Genomic DNA, 18,405 nt, shown 5'->3' on the forward strand with positions numbered 1-18,405 from the left:
CCAAAGGCACTGCATATTCGGTTCACAGCCATCTTCCCCGTGTCCCACTAACAGTCAAGGCTGGTGCTTCCTTCTGATTAGTTCCAGGTTTTGAGCAGCATTTGTTGGGGAACTGTGTAATCATCAGGAATTCATGGCATGTTCAGGGAAGAAAGTAGTGTCATGAATGGCATGTCATTATGCTATGCACCTGGTTCCATGAACACTCAGGTGCTCAGTCAGGGCTGCTGCCTCTCCCTAATCATGCATGAACCTGAAGGATGCGACTTGTCAAAGAAACGCTTAGAAACAGCATTTTGCCAGGAGCAGTGGCTCACGCCTGTAATCCCAGCACTTTGGGAGGCCAGGGAGGGCAGATCACGAGGTCAGGCGTTCGAAACCAGCCTGGCCAACATGGTGAAACCCCATCTCTACTAAAAATACAAAAATTAGCCGGGCATGCTGGTGGGCACCTGTAGTCTCAGCTACTTGAGAGGCTGATGCAGGAGAATCGCTCGAACCCGGGAGGCGCAGGTTGCAATGAGCCGAGATTGTGCCACTGTACTCCAGCCTGGGTGACAGCCTGTCTCAAAAAAAAAAAAAAAAAAAAAGAAAGAAAAGAAACAGTGTTTCTTTTGACAGCCACACTGACAGGCCTAACGGAGCTTAGACTTGTGCAACCTTTGGCTGCTTTGGGCCCGGGAGTCCCACCTCAGACATACTGTTTACAGGTTGCTCAGCCAGGAAGCAAGTTCCCCCGAGAGCTGCTCACACACCAGCAGGAAGGCAAGCCTCGCAGTACACAAGAACGGTCCAAAGCCCCTCCACCAGAGCAGGTTAGCCATGTGCTCGGCTTTTCACCAGGAGGCCTACGCCTGCTGAGCCACTGTCAGGGCGGGTAAACCTTAAACATCTAAGAGGCTGTGTAAAGGGTCCCTTCCTGCAACTCTGCTGAAGCTTAGGGCCTTGGATCTGTCACTTCAGCAGACGATGAAAATAAATGTCAACTGGGCAAATTTCTTTCAAGAAAAGGAAAGACTCTATTAAGGACTAGAAGGAATCGAGGAACGTGACAGGGGCATCTCATAGAAGTCAATGAGGTGTGGACACATTCAGAACTAAGAACTTTAGGCAGAAGGTGGTGAAGAAAAATCAATCTTCAATTCCGCTATGTCAACAGAGGGTTACAACTTTGGGAAAGGATCAGAACAATGACAGTCAAATCCCCGGGTACCCAGAGATGTTTGAGCCTGTCAAGGCTCCTAGGAAATGGCAACGGCTCGGTTTAGTATTGGCCCCTTCAAGAGTCCAGCTCATAACTCCCAGTCCCCAGCTCTGGGCCCCGAGCTGGTGGTCCTCGGCTGATGACCCACAAGGGCTGCTGAAAAGCTCAGAACACGAGGAGAGACACAAATAAGAGCCAAGAGCGGGGAGGCAGAAAGAAATCCTTTGGGGCCTTACAGAAGAATCTTCTAAATTCAGTTGTTTTCTAAAGATGAGCTAATTTAAAAATAAGAACCAAACTTATTCAACCCCAGCCTATTCCTCCCATCAGTCTTAAAATTTCCCCTTAGAAATCCAAAAAGGATTGCATCAAAGTTCTGCTATGTGAGCAGCATTTTTCAGCGGCGAGCCACACGGTCACACGCATAGCTGTGGGAGCTCCCTCTAACGATGTTCACTCATTCCAGCGATACGATCCCACCCAACACACCCCCTTGAGTGCGGCCCTCACAGGAAGGAACCTCCGCAGACGGTCTGCTGGATGACGCTGTGGGCTCAGAAGTCCCCAGGTGCCCAAACGGCTGATGGGAGAGTCTGTGCCAGGCGGGGAGGGAGGTGGCAAGACGCCAAGGGAAGTGTGATGTGTTGCCCAATGGTGGACACTGCCTGGTCACATGAGCTCCCTGTGCTCTACCTGGAATGAAACAAACTCACCTGGCACACTCTAGCTTTTAGACAGAGGCATCTTAGGTAGATTCTCCCTCTTTGGATGAATCTCAAATTCTGCAAATCACGTATCCCATACGCAGGCCTTTCCTTGCCCATTTGAACAGTATTTTAGACCAACCCCTAGCTAATGAGCTGTCACACTAGATCATGCCTGCCTGCATCTGTTCCAAGGTTGCTGATTAAACAGCTCTAGGGAAAAGAAACCATTATCCTGTTCGGTGCAAACCTCAAGTGACTATCTCGGTGCAGCATGACTTGCCTTGGATAAATAGCACAGATGGGAAGCAAGCTGTCTGCTCCAGAAAATCACCCCCCATGGGCGGTGCACCCTGGTGTTCTGATTCACTAGAAAGGTACCCTTGTGGTCTGAAGGCTCTTTCAAAGGGCCCAATGCCCTGAAGCACATCCCTCAGAATGGAAGAACGCAGCTCCACCTCTGGGATAAGAACAATAACCCAAAAAGCAAGCTGACAGGCCCACGTCTAGTCACACAGGGATAACAGGCTCTGTTGTCCATCACGCACACTGCAGTGTTGGTACTAAAGAATTCTGCAGTGGTGGAAAGCATCAGATATGGGCAATAGGACTTCAGCCAGAAGACTTTGGGATGTGAAGAAAAATAAGAACATTAAAAAGGAAGTATATGTATGTTCATATGGTACAAGTGAATGTGTGAAGACAGCCAAAAAAAAAAAAAAAGTTAAAAAGGTAAGTGGGGACTAGCCTATCAGATACCACAACATGGTATGAAGCTATAGCAATTACAAGTTTGGTACTGGCATATGGATAGACAGACCAATGGAAGAGAACAGAGAGGTCAACAGGCCTAGATACACATATACACTTGGTATATTTCTAACATGTAGGAAAAAGATGAATTTACTCAATGGCATAAAGATGACTCAAAATATGCCACATGCATATTCAACATAATGAGATGCCATTCTTTACCAGTCAGAGTGACAAAGGTGTTTTTACATGTCTAATAATAAACTGTTGGTGTGGGTTAAGGGGAAACAAGCCCTTTCATGGATTGTTTGTGGGAGAATAAATTTGTACAATTTCTATAGAGGGTGACCTGGCGATGCACATAACCTTCAGTCAGTTCTGGCAACTTATCTGCACACACTTACACCCACATAAAGAAGCACGTGCAACGCATTTTCAAACCAGGCCATGGGCCACTAGTCAGTCTATGAAATAAATTTAGTGGATTACAACCAGAATTTTTAAAAAATGAAATAGAACAGAATGAAATACAAACTATCAGAGTGCGTTACATACAGTAAGGGTAGGTAAGACTTCATGAAACTTTTGTTATATTGTGAGGGCTGGGTGGTGATGTAAAATGAGTTTTTCTTACAGCAGACCCAGATTTTTGAAAAGGTTTGAAAGCCACCTCATATCAGCATTATTTACAATAAAGATTGGAAACAACCTAAAAGTCAACCAGCAGGGGACTACTGAAATAAGTGACAGTCCATCCACGGTACACAGTCACTGGTAAGAATGAGGCAGCTCTAAACCTGTTGCCATAAAACAATCTCGAAGGTGTATTATCACACGGGAGAAGCATGATGCATTCGCGTGCATGTATCATTTGCGTGCCTTTTTGAATATAAACATCCATATAAACATCTATATACCATCCATCTATGTCTAGGTAACTCTAGAAGGAACTAGTACCAGTGCTTGCCTCTGGGCAGGAAAAGTGAATTAGGAGACGATTACTTTTTACTGTAATTCATTTTGTTCTTTTGATTTTTTTTAACCATATGCATGCATTACATACTATTAAAAAAATATAGGCTGGGCACAGTGGCTCATGCCTGTAATCCCAGCATTTTGGGAGGCCGAGGAGGGCAGATTGCTTGAGCTCAATAGTTTGAGACTAGCCTGGGCAACATGGCGAGACCCTGTCTCTACTGGAAATACAAAAACGGCCAGGCGTGGTGGCTCACGCCTGTAATCCCAGCACTTTGGGATGCTGAGGCAGGTGGATCACCTGAGGTCAGGAGTTCGAGACCAGCCTGACCAACATGATGAAACCCTGTCTCTACTAAAAATACAAAATTAGCTGGGCGTGGTGGTGCATGCCTGTAATCCCAGCTACCTGGGAGGCTGAGGCAGGAGAAATGCTTGAACCCGGGAGGTGGAGGTTGCAGTAAGCCGAGAACGCACCATTGCACTCCAGCTTGGGCAATGAGAGCGAAAACGCCATCTCAAAACAAACAAAAAACAAACAAACAAACAAACAAACAAAAAACAGCTGGGCATGGTGGTGTGCGCCTGTGGTCCCAACTACTCGGAAGGCTAAGGTGGGAGGATCACTTGAGCACGGGAAGCAGACAGAGGTTGCAGTGAGCCAAGATTGCACCACTGTACTCCAGCCTGGGTGACAGGGCAAGACTCCATCTCAAAAACAAACAAACAAACATACACCATCGGGACCACCTATCAACACTGTACCTCAACTACAGCCTGGTGCAGTAGAATAAACTGTGGGATCCAAGCCTATTCCATCAGTGACTCACTAGGTTGACATCGGGCAAGATCTCTTTATGCCTCCCTTTCTTTAATGCAAAGATGCAGGTATTATAGCAATACCTCAGTCAATGTTAACTCCTCCCTTCTCTTTATGGACTCTTAAGGATTATTTATATGAAGACCACAAAATCATATAGGCCACCTCCCTTACAACACCACACTTTGGGTTTGGTAAGCTGTGGGTTTGATCCCGGTTTTCACTGAAAACTGCATGCGTGTATGCACGTATGTCCACACACCTCTCCATGAATGTGTTCATCCGCAGGAAGAAGCCCACGTGCCAGGCGTCTGTGGGGGAGGGGATAGTAAAGTGGTCTTTCGCTCTAAGAAAGCTTATCTATTATTTGAATTTTTCTCATTGGGGATGATTTCTATCATTATAAAATATTTTTTTAAAGGAAGAATCTTATTGTAAAAAATGTGTCCAAAACCCAACAGATATTCCTCCTATTTTAAGTAACTTGCTAACAACAAAACTCTAGCAAGACAATAAGAGAATCATACCGGTCCCAGGAACTTGTAATATCACAGAACGGATCCTCAATAAAGGGTCTTCATAAGGCTAATGGAATGACTCCCACCTGAAAGATTCTTTAAACATCTTCTTGGTTGAGCTTTCTTGCAATAATTTATCAATCCGACAGCAGGACCTCTGGTTCCCCTGCCCTGGGCCCATCAGCGCCCCCTGCCAAGGGTCCCCTACCTTGCCATCAGAAGCAGTGTTGATCCTGTAATGGTACACCCTCCCTTCGTATCTCAGCGAGATGGACCTCTGGCCAGGACTGCTCTCACTCTCACGCACCAAGAAGCTGCCATTGATCCCGCTGCTCAGCAGATACTCAGCAGCATTGCGGGACACAGGCCCATGGTACCAGGAGTGTTTCTCCAGACTGTTGACTGGCGTGATGTAGTTGCTTGGGACCCAGCCTTGGCCATTTTTGGTTTGGGCTTCACACCATTCCCCATTGTGATTATAGCCTAAGACCCGGAGCTTTTCACCTGAGAAGAAAGGAACCAAATCAGACATATCAGCTTTGGAAACCAGCTTTGTTCTTTTTCATTGATTCTTGTGTAACTACTAAAAATCTCCAAATTCCTAAATACCAATTTCATTTTAACAAGTCCACATAAAGATATGCATTTATAAGTGTATGAGAATACACGTTTATATTTGAAGCTTCCTGTTTGTACTGAACAGATAGGTAAGTGTATAACCTCAGTTTTTATAAATCAATTATGTTTATTCAAGTGCTCTGTTCCTAATATAAGACATTTTAGGGAAATAATGCTTTTTCTTAGGGGAAAAATTGCGTTCAGTATTTTGTTCAGCTGTCCTTTTCAGTATAAAAAATAGGGCAAGTTCTGTTTTTGCCCAGGGCTATTGTACAAGAACTCCTCTAAGGAGAGTTGACTCCCTTAGAAACATGCAGTTGTTCTTTTGGATATCCCTGCAGTCCAGATTTCAAAGCTGCGCCTTTAACGAGCAAAGGGTGGCAGGTCAAACCGCAATTCCCAGATTTCTGTCTCCTGCAACCACCACTAGCTGCCCACAACCCTTTTACCTTTAGTTATGCTTAGAGTGTTATCTCCACTGGCCACAAAATCATACAGTGCAACGAAAAGGTTGGGGTCATTTTCACTGGGTCCAGCGAGAAGGTTTTCCTTGGAGTTCCAACGAGCGGCTTCACTCAGACCCTGAGGCTCAAAGTCAGATGCTACTGGCCGCTGAAGGGCTTCTGGAAGAGAAAGGGGGGGACAGAAAAAAGAAAAAGGAAGAGAAAATTGGGAGAAAAAATTAGTTTTATTCTCAGAAGCAAAAATATTTGTGTTTCCAACATTACACATTCCTATTTCATTTCTTAACATCTATACATACTATTATTATTAAGGTGGTTTTTAAAAAACTCTTCCTTTACTAAATCTTGTGGAAATTAAGTATTTTCACTCCAAGGTGGTAATTATTGTTCCCCAATAGTTTGAGCTTCTAAAATTCATCGATTCAATATGACTTTAGTCAAATTAAAACAGTCTATCCACATATGCATTTGCCTTCGCTTAAAATATGCAGCGAAAATTTCTTGCTTTAGCCGGGCATGGTGGCTCACGCCTGTAATCCCAGCACTTTGGGAGGCCAAGGTGTGTGGATCACCTGAGTTCAGGAGTTTGAGACCAACTTGACCAACATGGTGAAACCCTGTCTCCATTAGACATACAAAAATTAGCCAGGCATGGTGATGCACGCCTGTAGTCCCAGCTACTCAGGAGGCTGAGGCAGGAGAATCGCTTGAACCCAGGAGGTGGAGGTTTCAGTGAGCAGAGATTGCGCCACTGCACTCCAGCCTGGGTAACGAGAAACTCCGTCTCAAAAAAAAAAAAAAAAGGCCAGGGGTGGATCATGAGGTCAGGAGTTCAAGACCAACCTGACCAACACAGTGAAATCCTGTCTTTACTACAAATACAAAAATCAGCCGGGCATGGTGGCAGGTGCCTGTAGTCCCAGCTACTTGGGAGGCTGAGGCAGGAGAATTGCTTGAACCCGGGAGGCGGAGGTTGCAGTGAGCCAAGATCGTGCCACTGTACTCCAGCCTGGGTGACAGAGAGAGACTCCATCTCAAAAAAAGAAAAAAAAAAAAAAAAGAAAAGTCAAATCGTACAGAAGGGCTTAAAATGAAAGACAAATACTTTCTATCCCAGTCCTCTCCGCTCCCAGAGGCAGAGCTGTTTTTTTGGTGATCACCCCCACCTCTCTAAGTACCAGCTAGATCACTGGAGTCCTATTCTCCGTAACAGACACACACCTTCACTGCTTGTTCTTCCAACTAGGACAGCATCTCTGAGGACTTACTTCACAAGACAAGGCTATTAACATCCCACCCGCCCTTCCAGCTTTCTTGCCCCCACGACCACCCTCAAATATGTTCTTCTGTAAAAAAATTTTTTTTTTTACCTTGTGGCAATTATTATTACAGAATAGAAAAAACTGTTACTAAACTTCCATGTTTTGTCTGAAACAGATTCTAAAAGTTGGAAATCAATTAACAGCTCTTAAATTAGAAAATGTGTGAATATTATTCATTACAGGGTCAAACAGGTTATTTGTTCCTGAAGTTTCTTCTTGTCTTTTTTTTTTGAACAGGGCTCAAACGCTCCAGAATTTCTTTGTGATAAAGACAATGTGTAGACGAGTTCTTGTAAACCACCAAATCAAATCACCTCAAGTAGATCTTACAGTTGAAGAACATTGTGGAGTGAAATCCAAAATACTCATTTAAGGAACTACAATTTAAAAATCACTAACTTGGCCAGGCACAGTGGCTCACACCTGTAACCCTAGAACATTGGGAGGCTGAGGCAGGCAGATTGCCTGAGCCTGAGCTCAGGAGTTCAAAACCAACCTGGGCAACACAGTGAAACCCCGTCACTACTAAAATAGAAAAAACTAGCCGGGCATGGTGTCGGCGGGCGCCTGTAGTTCCAGCTACTAGTCCCAGCTACTCAGGAGGCTGAGGTAGGAGAATCGCTTGAGTCTGGGAGGCGGAGGTTGCAGTGAGCTGAGATCTCGTCTCTGCACTCTAGCCTGGCAGACAGAGTGAGACTCCATCTCAAAAAATAAATAAATAATAAAAATAAAAATCACTAACTGAAGTAAACCTTCAGGAACTGTTTCTCTGAAAGAGTAAATCCCAAATCATGTCATTATGATGTTTAATAATTTTTATTATCTTAAAAAGAGAGGCCCGGCACAGTGGCTCACCCCTGTAATCCCAGCATTTTGGGAGGCTGAGGTGGGCAGATCACCTGAGGTCAGGAGTTCGAGACCAGCCTGGCCAACATGGCGAAACCCCATCGCTACTAAAAACACAAAAATTAGCCAGGCAAAAATACAAAAATTAGTGGCGGGTACCTGTAATCCCAGCTACTCAGGAGACTGAGGCCGGAGAATTGCTTGAACCCGGGAGGTGAGGCTGCAGTGAGCCGAGATTGTGCCACTGCACTCCAGCCTGGGAAATGGAGTAAGACTCCATCTCAAAAAAAAAAAAAAAAAAGAAAAGAAAGAAAGAAAGAAAAAAGAAAAAGAGAGAGGAAAATTCTAATTTGAAAAGAACTGAAGGATCTACCAGATGCTTGAGCCAAACAAATGGTAACAAAATTGTTTTAGTTTTCCTTCTCTATGGATTTAGAGGATCCTCACGCATTCTTTCCTGGGTAATAATACCATCTCAGGGGTGGGCCTCATTCTGAATTATCTTTAAAAAAAAAAATTATCTTTAAAAAAAAAAAAAGAACCCACCTGATCAAACTTCCGGGAACACGACCGAGAACTTTCAGAAATGAATGTGCTCTAAAACATCTCTTTGGGATAAACCAACAGAACATAAACCATGAAGGGCTTCAAGTCTTGCTTCTGTACTACTAACTGAAGTCAACCTTCAGGAACTGTTTCTCTGAAAGGGTAAGTCCTAAATTACATTATTACAATATTTGGTAATTTTTCTGAATGGCGGGGGGCAAAGAAAAAGAAAAATCCCTCCACTACGGAAAAAATGGGGCAAAGCCATGAATAAACAATTCACAAAAAATTTACATTATCATTAAAGGCCAGGTGCGGTGGCTCACACCTGTAATCACACCACTTCGGGAGGCCAAGGCCGGCAATCACTTGAGGTCAGGAGTTTGAGACTAACCTGGCCAATATGGTGAAACCCCGTCTCTACTAAAAATACACAAATTAGCCGGGCATGGTGGTGCATGCCTGTAATCCAAGCTGCTAAGGAGCTGAGGCAGGGGAATCACCTGAACCTGGGAGGCGGAGGCTGCAGTGAGCCAAGGTCGCGGCACTGCACTCTGCCTGGGCGACAGAGTGAGACATCGTCTCAAAAAAAAAAAAAAAAAATTACCATTAAACATGGAAAGTGTGTGAACGCTTGATAATAATCAAAGAAATGCAAACTCCTTGCCAAATCTGCAGATACATCTTTTTGACGCTGACAGCCAGTGTGGGTAAGATTTCAGAGAAACGGGCACTCTCATACAATGCTAGTAGTAGGTGTATAAATTGAGGGCAACTGGAATATGAACCAGAAGTCTATAAAGAATTTAATATCTGATTTACCTCTAGGAATTTATCCTAAGTGATCAACACAATGATTTCTATACACTAATTTTAAATAACAGCACAGAAAAGGGCAAGTACAAAATATCTATCAACACAGGATAAGTTAGTTTATGCTGCATGCATAAAATAGGATATATTTTAAAAGCCACTCAAAATATTTTTGGAAAAAAATATTTAAGTCTGAGAATATACTCACAATAATATATTAAGTGTTTATATTACATTCCAGTATATAGGCATGGTCCCAATTATGAAAAAATTGAAAGAAGACGAGGAGGAATTTCACCAACCTGTGAACAGTAGTTAACTCAGGGTGGTGGGACTTTAAGTGCTTTAAATTTACTTTCTTTTTTTTTTTTCTCGAGACGGAGTCTCGTTCTTGACACTCAGGCTGGAGTGCAATGGCATGATCTCTGCTCACTGCAACCTTCACCTTCTGGGTTCAAGCAATTCTCCTGCCTCAGCCTCCTGAGTAGCTGGGATTACAGGTGCCCGCCACCACACTCGGCTACTTTTTTTGTATTTTTAGTAGACACGGGGTTTCACCATGTTGGCCAGGCTGGTTTCGAACTCCTGACCTCAGGTGATAAGCCTGCCTCAGCCTCCCAAAGTGTTGGGATTATAGGCGTGAGCCACCGTGCCTGGCCTTACATTTTCTTTATACTTCTCTATATTATGGTATATTTCTCACAATAAATGTGGATTGTTTTTATTACTAGAAAACAATGACAAACATATAAAAGCTTTAATAGAAGCCAACTAAAAATTTTTTTTTTTTGAGTTGGAGTCTCACTCCATCGCCCAGGCTGAAGTGCAGTGGTGCGATCTAGGCTCAGTGCAACCTCCAGCTCCCAGGTTCACGTGATTCTCCTGCCTCAGCCTCCTGAGTAGCTGGGATTACAGACATGAGCCGCTGCGCCTGGCTAAGCTTTTTTTTTTTTTTTTCATTTTCAGTAGAGACGGGGTTTTGCCATGTTGGCCAGGCTGGTCTTGAACTCCTGGTCTCAAGTGATCTACTCACCTCAGCCTCCCAAAGTGCTGGGATTACAGGCAGGAGCCACCGTGCCTGGCCCTAAACTTACATAATTGATAATTTAACATGAAAAAGCATGCTGGGGGAGGGAGGCTTCCTTCAGGCTGTCCTGAAAAGGCACTTGAGTGCCTCCCTCTGGTGCGTCAACCTCGTGGCCATGAGCATACAACTTTGGCAGACCAGGCCCACACAGGAAATTAAACCAAAGTCATGAATACAGAAATGCTTTTCTTCTCAAATGCCATTTGACCTCTTCTATCAAACATTCTGCCGCATCTGGATTTGATCAAAGTTACATAATCGGGGAAGTGGCCTGGAAAACACCTGGAATAAGCAGAATGCAGATCTCCGCCCAGAGGTGGCCATCCACTTGAAGTGTGGGTTAAAGTGGGATGGTCCCGAACATGTCGACAGATGCTGGGAATGTTATGCAAGAGGATGAGGCCTTTGTTAGGAAGGAAAGGGCCTCCCACTGCTTTTTGATTCAACAGGACGTCAGGCGATCCAAGGCAGTCTCTCGACTTTCCTCTCCAGTTCTTGCTCTATTCCACAAATTAATGGCTAAAGCCCAAAGGGAAGTATTGCTCATGCATGCCTCTGGACCGAGACACTGAAGCATAGCCACAGTCCAACACCAAAACCTTCCAGTCAATTCCCAATCCAGGCTGATGTCAAAATTGACTCACAATGTATAAATGCCAAGTTACTTGCTTCATTTCATAGTGAACTATGCTCGTCAACCTTAAAAATGATCACAGCTTACAAGGCCAAAGTTGCAGAATGTACTTAAATCTTTCTTGCTTAAGACACAAACTTGCCACCGGTCCCTCTGTCAGGAAGTAAGATTCCCCTAAAGAAGGCTGAAGGTTTCATTCAAAAAAAAAGATGCCCCAACTAGTTCCCTTCTTCTGTTCTTCCAGCAGATCTTTTTGGCTATTGTCTTGGGAAATAAATTTTAGCATCTGCTATTATTCTTAAATTTTTTTAGTGAACATTTTCTGCAGCCTCCTTTCTGAGTCATACTTTAAATAGATTTAAGATCTGGATCTAAGATCTGGATCTTCAAAAGTGCCTCTCACTCCACTGAAAACCATATTGTTATTTTGTCATAATGTTAACAAAAAGGTTTCCACTCACCAAGTAAACTCAGAAAAAATCACTAATTAGCTAGTTGAGCACCGAGAACGGTGATACATCTAAAAAATGCCTCAAACCTCTAAAAAGCTCTGGCTCTGTCTAGGACAGTATAAAATTATTTGGAAATTTTATAAGAACCAGGCCACAGAATTCACTGGATCTGTGCATGATTAACTTGTTTAGACAGTATTCTAAGAAAATGGTTTGGGTCTTTAAAGGAAAATTGAAAGATCGTTTTATATAAAAATAATCCTTTCTCAAAGCTGTGAGTCACTGATGAAAAATGTTTACAAAAGATTCTCGGACATGGCATATCTGGCCTAGACTTCCAGGGGCTGCTGGTGCTGCGCCAGACGCTGGCGAACAGTCAGGGAAGGGAAATGCCCATGAACCCCAGTACCGGCTACTTCACAGCCCAAGGGGGGACTTGACCTCCAGGAAAAACATCCCCGGGAAGCTTCCCACCTTCCTGCTGGCACTTGTGCCCAACATCATAGTTCCCACTAGAGTGCAAGGGGGCCAGCTATGGAGCATTCATTACTGTTCACACTGTGGGCTCTCCGGAAGGTTCTTGGAGACGGTTCAGTGTGGGGGGGACAGGAGGATGGAGCATGTCAGACGTGACAACGTTCCCTTTAATTTTGCTCACATTCAATTATTTAAATTTGTGCTGCTTTATTCATATTTCCTTTGTGGGTCCTTCACTATTATCCTCCAGTTCAAGGAATCTCTGTAATTTAAAAATCTATAAAACAGATCCTTCTAAAAGGAGGCTTCGTGTTTTATTTCATACTCCGTTCCAGCGGATGAGATCATGCTCAGACTATTCTCAAGTTATTTTATAACAGTCTCACACAACTTTTCAAAATATGAGCTTAGAGGAAAAGTATTATTTCCCACATTTTGAGCTTGATGAAAGTCATTTTATCTATTTCTACATGGTCCTTTATTTTGTAATTTACACCTTCACCCAGAGAAGTTAGAATTGTTAAAACACACACACACAAGCGCGCGCACACACACACACACACACACACACACAGACATATGTTTAACTGAACACAGCCTTTGTGTTATCTTCAGACCCCAAAACACTGTGTCAGCTGCTAGGGTGCAGGGAGGGGCAGGGCAGTGGGGGAAAGACGTAAAGAACCAGCAGTAGCCCTGCTCCTTGGAGAAACACAGCTCCTGAAAACTTACAGACTCAACATCAAAAGTCTGACGGAAGGCCAGCGCTGTCCTGTGGATGAATTTTTTTTTTTTAGATAGAGTTTTGCTCTTGTTGCCCAGGTTGGAATGCAATGGTGCATTTACAGAGGATTGCAAAGGAAAACAGTCCTCAAAAGACTTTTTGAAACAGTCCTCAAAATACTTTTAAAAACTTGTAATATAGCTCTTATTAATGCATTAAATAACTGTCTCTTTATTCGCACATTAAATAACAAGATCCAGTGGCAACTATGTCATTTCAAAGTAGTGGTGTGAATAATAATCACAACTGTTACCTGATATGAAACACCTGGTTTCTGGCCAGGTGTGGTGGCTCACTCCTGTAATCCCAGCACTTTGGGAAGTCGTCTCTACTAAACCACGTCTCTACTAAAAATACAAAAATTAGCTGGGCGTGGTAGTACACATCTGCAGTCCCAGCTACTCGGGAGGCTGAGGCAGGGGATTCGCTTGAACCCGGGAGGTGGAGGTTGCAGTGAGCCAAGATTGCATCACCACGCTCCAGCCTGGGCGACAGAGCTCGACTCTGTCTAAAAAAAAAAAGAAAGGTTAAGATTTGGACTGTTGATGGGGATAGGAGTTAGGATGGAGAATTTTGTTTCTTAAAAATTGTCTGGCTAAGACATTGTCATGTAAAAGATTCCAGGGGAAATATTTAAACCTTGGACTAATTAAATAACTTTATTTTTAAAGGAGGTTTCTCTAGAAACTCATTTAATCTACTGCCTATAATGGCTACAAGTGGAAAGTAATAAAACTGCATTTATTTTAAAAGAAAATTGCATAATTTGGACTTCTCACTAATTTATCCCAGTCTCCTTTTTAGGCTCTTCCTGTGAGAATGATGAGGTTTTACTGAGCCAATTCCTTACTGCAGGACTTGTTAACCTGGAAGACCCTGGGAGTCTGGGATAGAATTCAAGGGCTCCATGTCCTCTGATGGGAAAAATTAAAACTTTATTTCACTAACCTCTTACTAAAATGTAGCATTTAATTTTTTTAAGAACACAGGTAACAAACCACAGTAGAAGTACAGTGCCTGTGACTGTCTCTGGTAGAAACTAGGTATTTTTTTTTTTTTTTTTTTTTTTGGTGGGGAAACCGAATTTCACTCGTCATTCAGGCTGGAGTGCGGTGGCGCGATCTTGGCTCACTTCAACCTCCGCCTCCCGGGTTCAAGCAAGTCTCCTGCCTCAACCTCCTGAGTAGCTAGGATTACAGGCGCCTATCACCATGCCCAGCTAATTTTTATATCTTTAGTAAAGACGGGGTTTCACCATGTTGGCCAGGCTGGTCTTGAACTCCTGACCTCAAGTGATCTGCCTGCCTTGGCCTCAAATATTAACCTTTCTGAAGATACACAGTCCCTGTCCCCCTCCCTCAACCAAAAAGAAAAAAAAAAAATTGTGTCACCTTCCAAGAATCTATGGTGAAAAAGTCTCCAATTACTGGAAATGGAGTACAAAGACACTCATAAAGAGAGATGCCACTATCTTCAAGGCCATTCTGAACACCTGCCATTGACGCCCATATCAGGACTGAGGCTGGAAGTCATCCTCTGTCAGTTCCCACCCTGCATCTTGGCACTTTTCCTCCTCAATCTCTCATCACTTCTGTCCTTTCCATGCTCTACCACGCCCTTGGCTGGGTCCCCCTTTGGCCATTCCACCTCCACTCCCTACTATCAGGGCCATCTTTCTCAAATGCAGACCTGACCAGGTCACTCTCTTGCTTCAAATCCCCTAGAGATGGCTGCCAGCCGAGAGGCAGAACAGAGCATGGGCTTGGGAGGTGGCCCTGTCTCCCAATGGTCAGCTACCACTTACTGGCAGTGTCATCGGGGGCAATGCTGGGATCATGATGTGCTTTGCAGGGTAGCTGGCAGTTTGCAGCTAACATGGGACATGTTTTTGAGGGCCTAGGCATGCACAGGCCCTCAAAAAATGGCTGGGGTTGTTATTCCTTCCACCACTATAGTAAAAGTCTGAGCTCCTGAAGCAGGCATGCCAGGCCCTTCAGGGTTGAGTCTGGGAGCATCTGGCCCTCTACTCCTGCTTTCCATTCCAGCCTCCCCAAACTCCTTTCAGATCCCCCAGGCCTCCTGTTGCTTGCCTCTCCTGACTGCACTGTGACAAGTGCCATTTACTCTCCCCAGAGTTCCTTCCCCAGCCTCTTCTGCTCTTCCTGGCCTCCCCATTTCCCATAAACCTTCTCTAACCGGTCCTTCCTCCTCCCCATCACCTCGCCCACAACAGGATGCTTCTCCTTTAACCCATTTGGGTACCTGGTGTCTGTCTCTATCACCACCCTGCATCTATCACCCAGTAAGCAATCTGTTCACATGTCCCCAGCAGTACAAAAAGCATGGGCTCTGGGTGGACAGGCCTTGTTCAAACCTCAGCACCAGCACGTCTTGAAGACATTTGTTTCTGAGCCTCAGTTTCTCAACTGCACAACAGGGCAACAACGGCATGGCATCAACCTAGTTGGGCTGTCGGGAGGGCTCAATGAATCCTGCATGCAGAGATTTCTGCATGGATGCCAACTGTGGCACCTGACACTGGGATGCTCACTACAGAACAACCGCGTCTTCTCTTATACCACGCCTTCTCTTCTGCCACCACAACAATGTAAACTCCTCTGGGGTAGAGACCAAGTCTCTCATATCTCAGAGCCTTCTGTGCCTGCTCAGTGCAACGCAACAACACAGCACTGCTGGGTGAACTCAGATGTGGAACACCCTGCACTTGTCTGTCTTTAGCAACAAGGTACTGAAAAGTGCAGTTTAATAATCTGTTAACCTGTAATAAGAACAGCAATAATGACAGATAGTAAAGTTGAAAAACAAATGCAACCTGACCAGGAAAACCTATATAAAAGCCTAGGGAACACAATGATTTGTTTTGACTGAAATATAAACCGTGGCCAAAATCCTAAAGGTATAACGTAAAAACACAGTTCTCTGTGCTTTCAAAAGAAATAGGATTTGCTCCAGATTCCTAACAGACACCACAGTGAGCTCGCCGGACACCTTCCCAAAAGGTTCCAGGAATCCCTGCAGTGGCCGCAGATCCAGACTGTCCACAGTCAGCCTGCTAACACCCACAAAGGCATTTTTATTGTCACAGGCCATTTGCAACAGACTGAAAGGCCTCCCCTTCTGCTGCCAGCCATGGCTGGTTTGAAAGCATTCACATTTCCTCTTCTTTTAACATGTCTTCATGGACTCCGGGGTCAGCTGACACTAGAGGAACTGCGCTACCCAATGACAGGCAATTTCCCCAGAAAGCCTTGTTAGCCATTAGTATTTTTATTGCTGATCTGGGTAAATGAACATGACCCTCCCCACCCTCATGGTATTTTGGCTTCAAAAAGCAATGCCTAATTCTATTCATGGCCTGTCTTTAAATACAATTTTAAGGTATTCAATGAACAATGCTATTAGCTAAATTTGAGGGCTTGTAAGACAGATAAAGACTAGGTTTCTATAGAGAATTTAAGAGTAATGAGGTTAAAGTTTATGCAACTTAATGTGATAGAATAATAGCTAATACTTACTGATCCCGGACCGAGTGCCAGCACTTCATCTGCACTGAATCCCTATAACCTTATTAGGTAGACTCTATTATGAAGGCATTTGAGGGCAGGAAATGGAAACAGAGAGATGTGAAGTTACTGATGGCCTCTCTCTCCAGCTACCCATCCAGACATCAGCTGCCTGTCCATCATCTGTCTCCTGCGCTTCTCTTGCTCTCACTCATTCTCTCTCTGTACCCACCCACCCCAGCCCCACTGGCCATCCTATTCCTCTTTGTCTCCCTTCTCTCAGTCTTCCTTCCCTCCCAGCTTGTTTTTTTCCCCTTTCCTGTCTCAACCTTTTTGTATTTGTCTCTCAGTCTCTGTCTCTATAGATCTCCCCCTTCTGTCTCCCCTTCCTCCCTCCCTCTCTCTCTCTCTCTCTCTCTCCTTCCCACCTATTTCTCTCTGTCTTCCCTATCACCAGTACTCAACACATGCAATATAACAAAAATATTTATGGTGTAACATGGTAAAGAAAGAAGGATTTGAAAACCAACTTTTTTTTTTGAGCTGGAGTTTTTGCTCTTGTTGCCCAGGCTGGAGTACAATGGTGAGATCTCGGCTCACTGCAACCTCTGCCTTCCAGGTTCAAGTAATTCTCCTGCCTTAGCCTCCTGAGTAGCTGGGATTACAGGCACTCGCCACTACGCCCGGCTAATTTTTTATATTTTTAGTAGAGACAGGGTTTCAGCATGTTGGCCAGGCTGGTCTCGAACTCCTGACCTCAGGACCACCTGCCTCGGCCTCCCAAAGTGCTGGGATTACAGGCGTCAGCCACCACGCCCAGCCTGAAAACCAATTTCTAGAGCAAGCTTGTTCAACCCATGGCCCACAGGCTGCATATGGCCCAGGACGGCTTTGAATGTGGCCTAACAAATTTGCAAACTTTCTTAAAAACATTATGAGATTTTTGGCCAGGTGCAGTGGCTCACGCCTGTAATCCCAGGGCTTTGGGAGGCCGAGGTGGGCGGATCATGAGGTCAGGAGATGGAGACCATCCTGGCTAACATGGTGAAACCCCCGGGCGCCTGTAGTACCCTCTACTCGGGAGGCTGAGGCAGGAGAATGGCGTGAACCCAGGAGGCGGAGCTTGCAGTGAGCTGAGATCGTGCAACTGCACTCTAGTCTGGGCGACAGAGTGAGACTCTGTCTCAAAAAAAAAAAAAAAGGAAATGAGATTTTTGTGGGATTTGTTTTGTTGGTTTAGCTCATCAGCTATCGTTAGTGTGTTTTACGTGTGGCCCAAGACAATTTTTCTTCCAATGTGGCCCAGGGAAGCCAAGATTGGACACCCCTGTTCCAGAGTAACGATTCTACTCATCTGAGGACAAAGTTACACTATCAAAACTAAGTAATTATAATTAGCAAGCTATTCTTCCTAATGGCTTTGAAACTGTTACTTCATTATGTAAGAAAACAAAACTGACTATAAGCTGATAATTGTTAAAGCCACATCATAAGTACATGGGAGTTCATTATGCTGTCTACTTCTGAGACAGTTTTAGGCTGGGTGCAGTGGCTCATGCCTGTAATCCCAGCACTTTGGGAGGCTGAGGTGGGAGGACTGCTTGAGCCCAGGAGTTTGAGACCAGCCTGGGCAACATAGTGAGACCCATCTCTATTTTTTTTTAATTAAAAAAGAGATAGTTTTAAAAATTGACACTAAAAAAGAACAAACAAACCTATGAATTTATTTTATAAATTGTTCTTCTGTGTGTTTAATTAAGATCCACCATTATGGAGGAAAAGTTAAAGTCTTCCAATATCCCATTTGATCTTTAGTTCTTATGTATTTAAGAAAGCTACCCATTGATTTTTTTTCTGCTTTTAT

General features: G+C 44.2%; 1 protein-coding gene across 3 annotated transcripts in view; it reads right to left on the bottom strand.

The window, feature by feature from the left end:
• ABL1 (ABL proto-oncogene 1, non-receptor tyrosine kinase) overlaps positions 1 to 18,405 on the bottom strand; it is a 171,156-nt gene that overhangs the window by 27,703 nt on the left and 125,048 nt on the right. For 2 of the 3 annotated variants that reach the window (XM_016961878.4, XM_016961879.4), the window contains exons 2-3: positions 6,042 to 6,215; positions 5,183 to 5,478 (exon numbers count right to left, since the gene is read on the bottom strand). In XM_016961878.4, the coding sequence (XP_016817367.3) occupies positions 5,183 to 5,478; positions 6,042 to 6,215 (470 nt within the window). Of the gene's footprint in view, positions 1 to 5,182; positions 5,479 to 6,041; positions 6,216 to 15,203; positions 15,209 to 15,352; positions 15,494 to 18,405 lie in introns of those variants that run through there. The other variant, XM_016961880.4, reaches the window with a different exon arrangement.

This window comes from Pan troglodytes, chromosome 11 (assembly GCF_028858775.2).
Source record: "Pan troglodytes isolate AG18354 chromosome 11, NHGRI_mPanTro3-v2.0_pri, whole genome shotgun sequence".
Classification (NCBI taxonomy): domain Eukaryota; kingdom Metazoa; phylum Chordata; class Mammalia; order Primates; family Hominidae; genus Pan; species Pan troglodytes.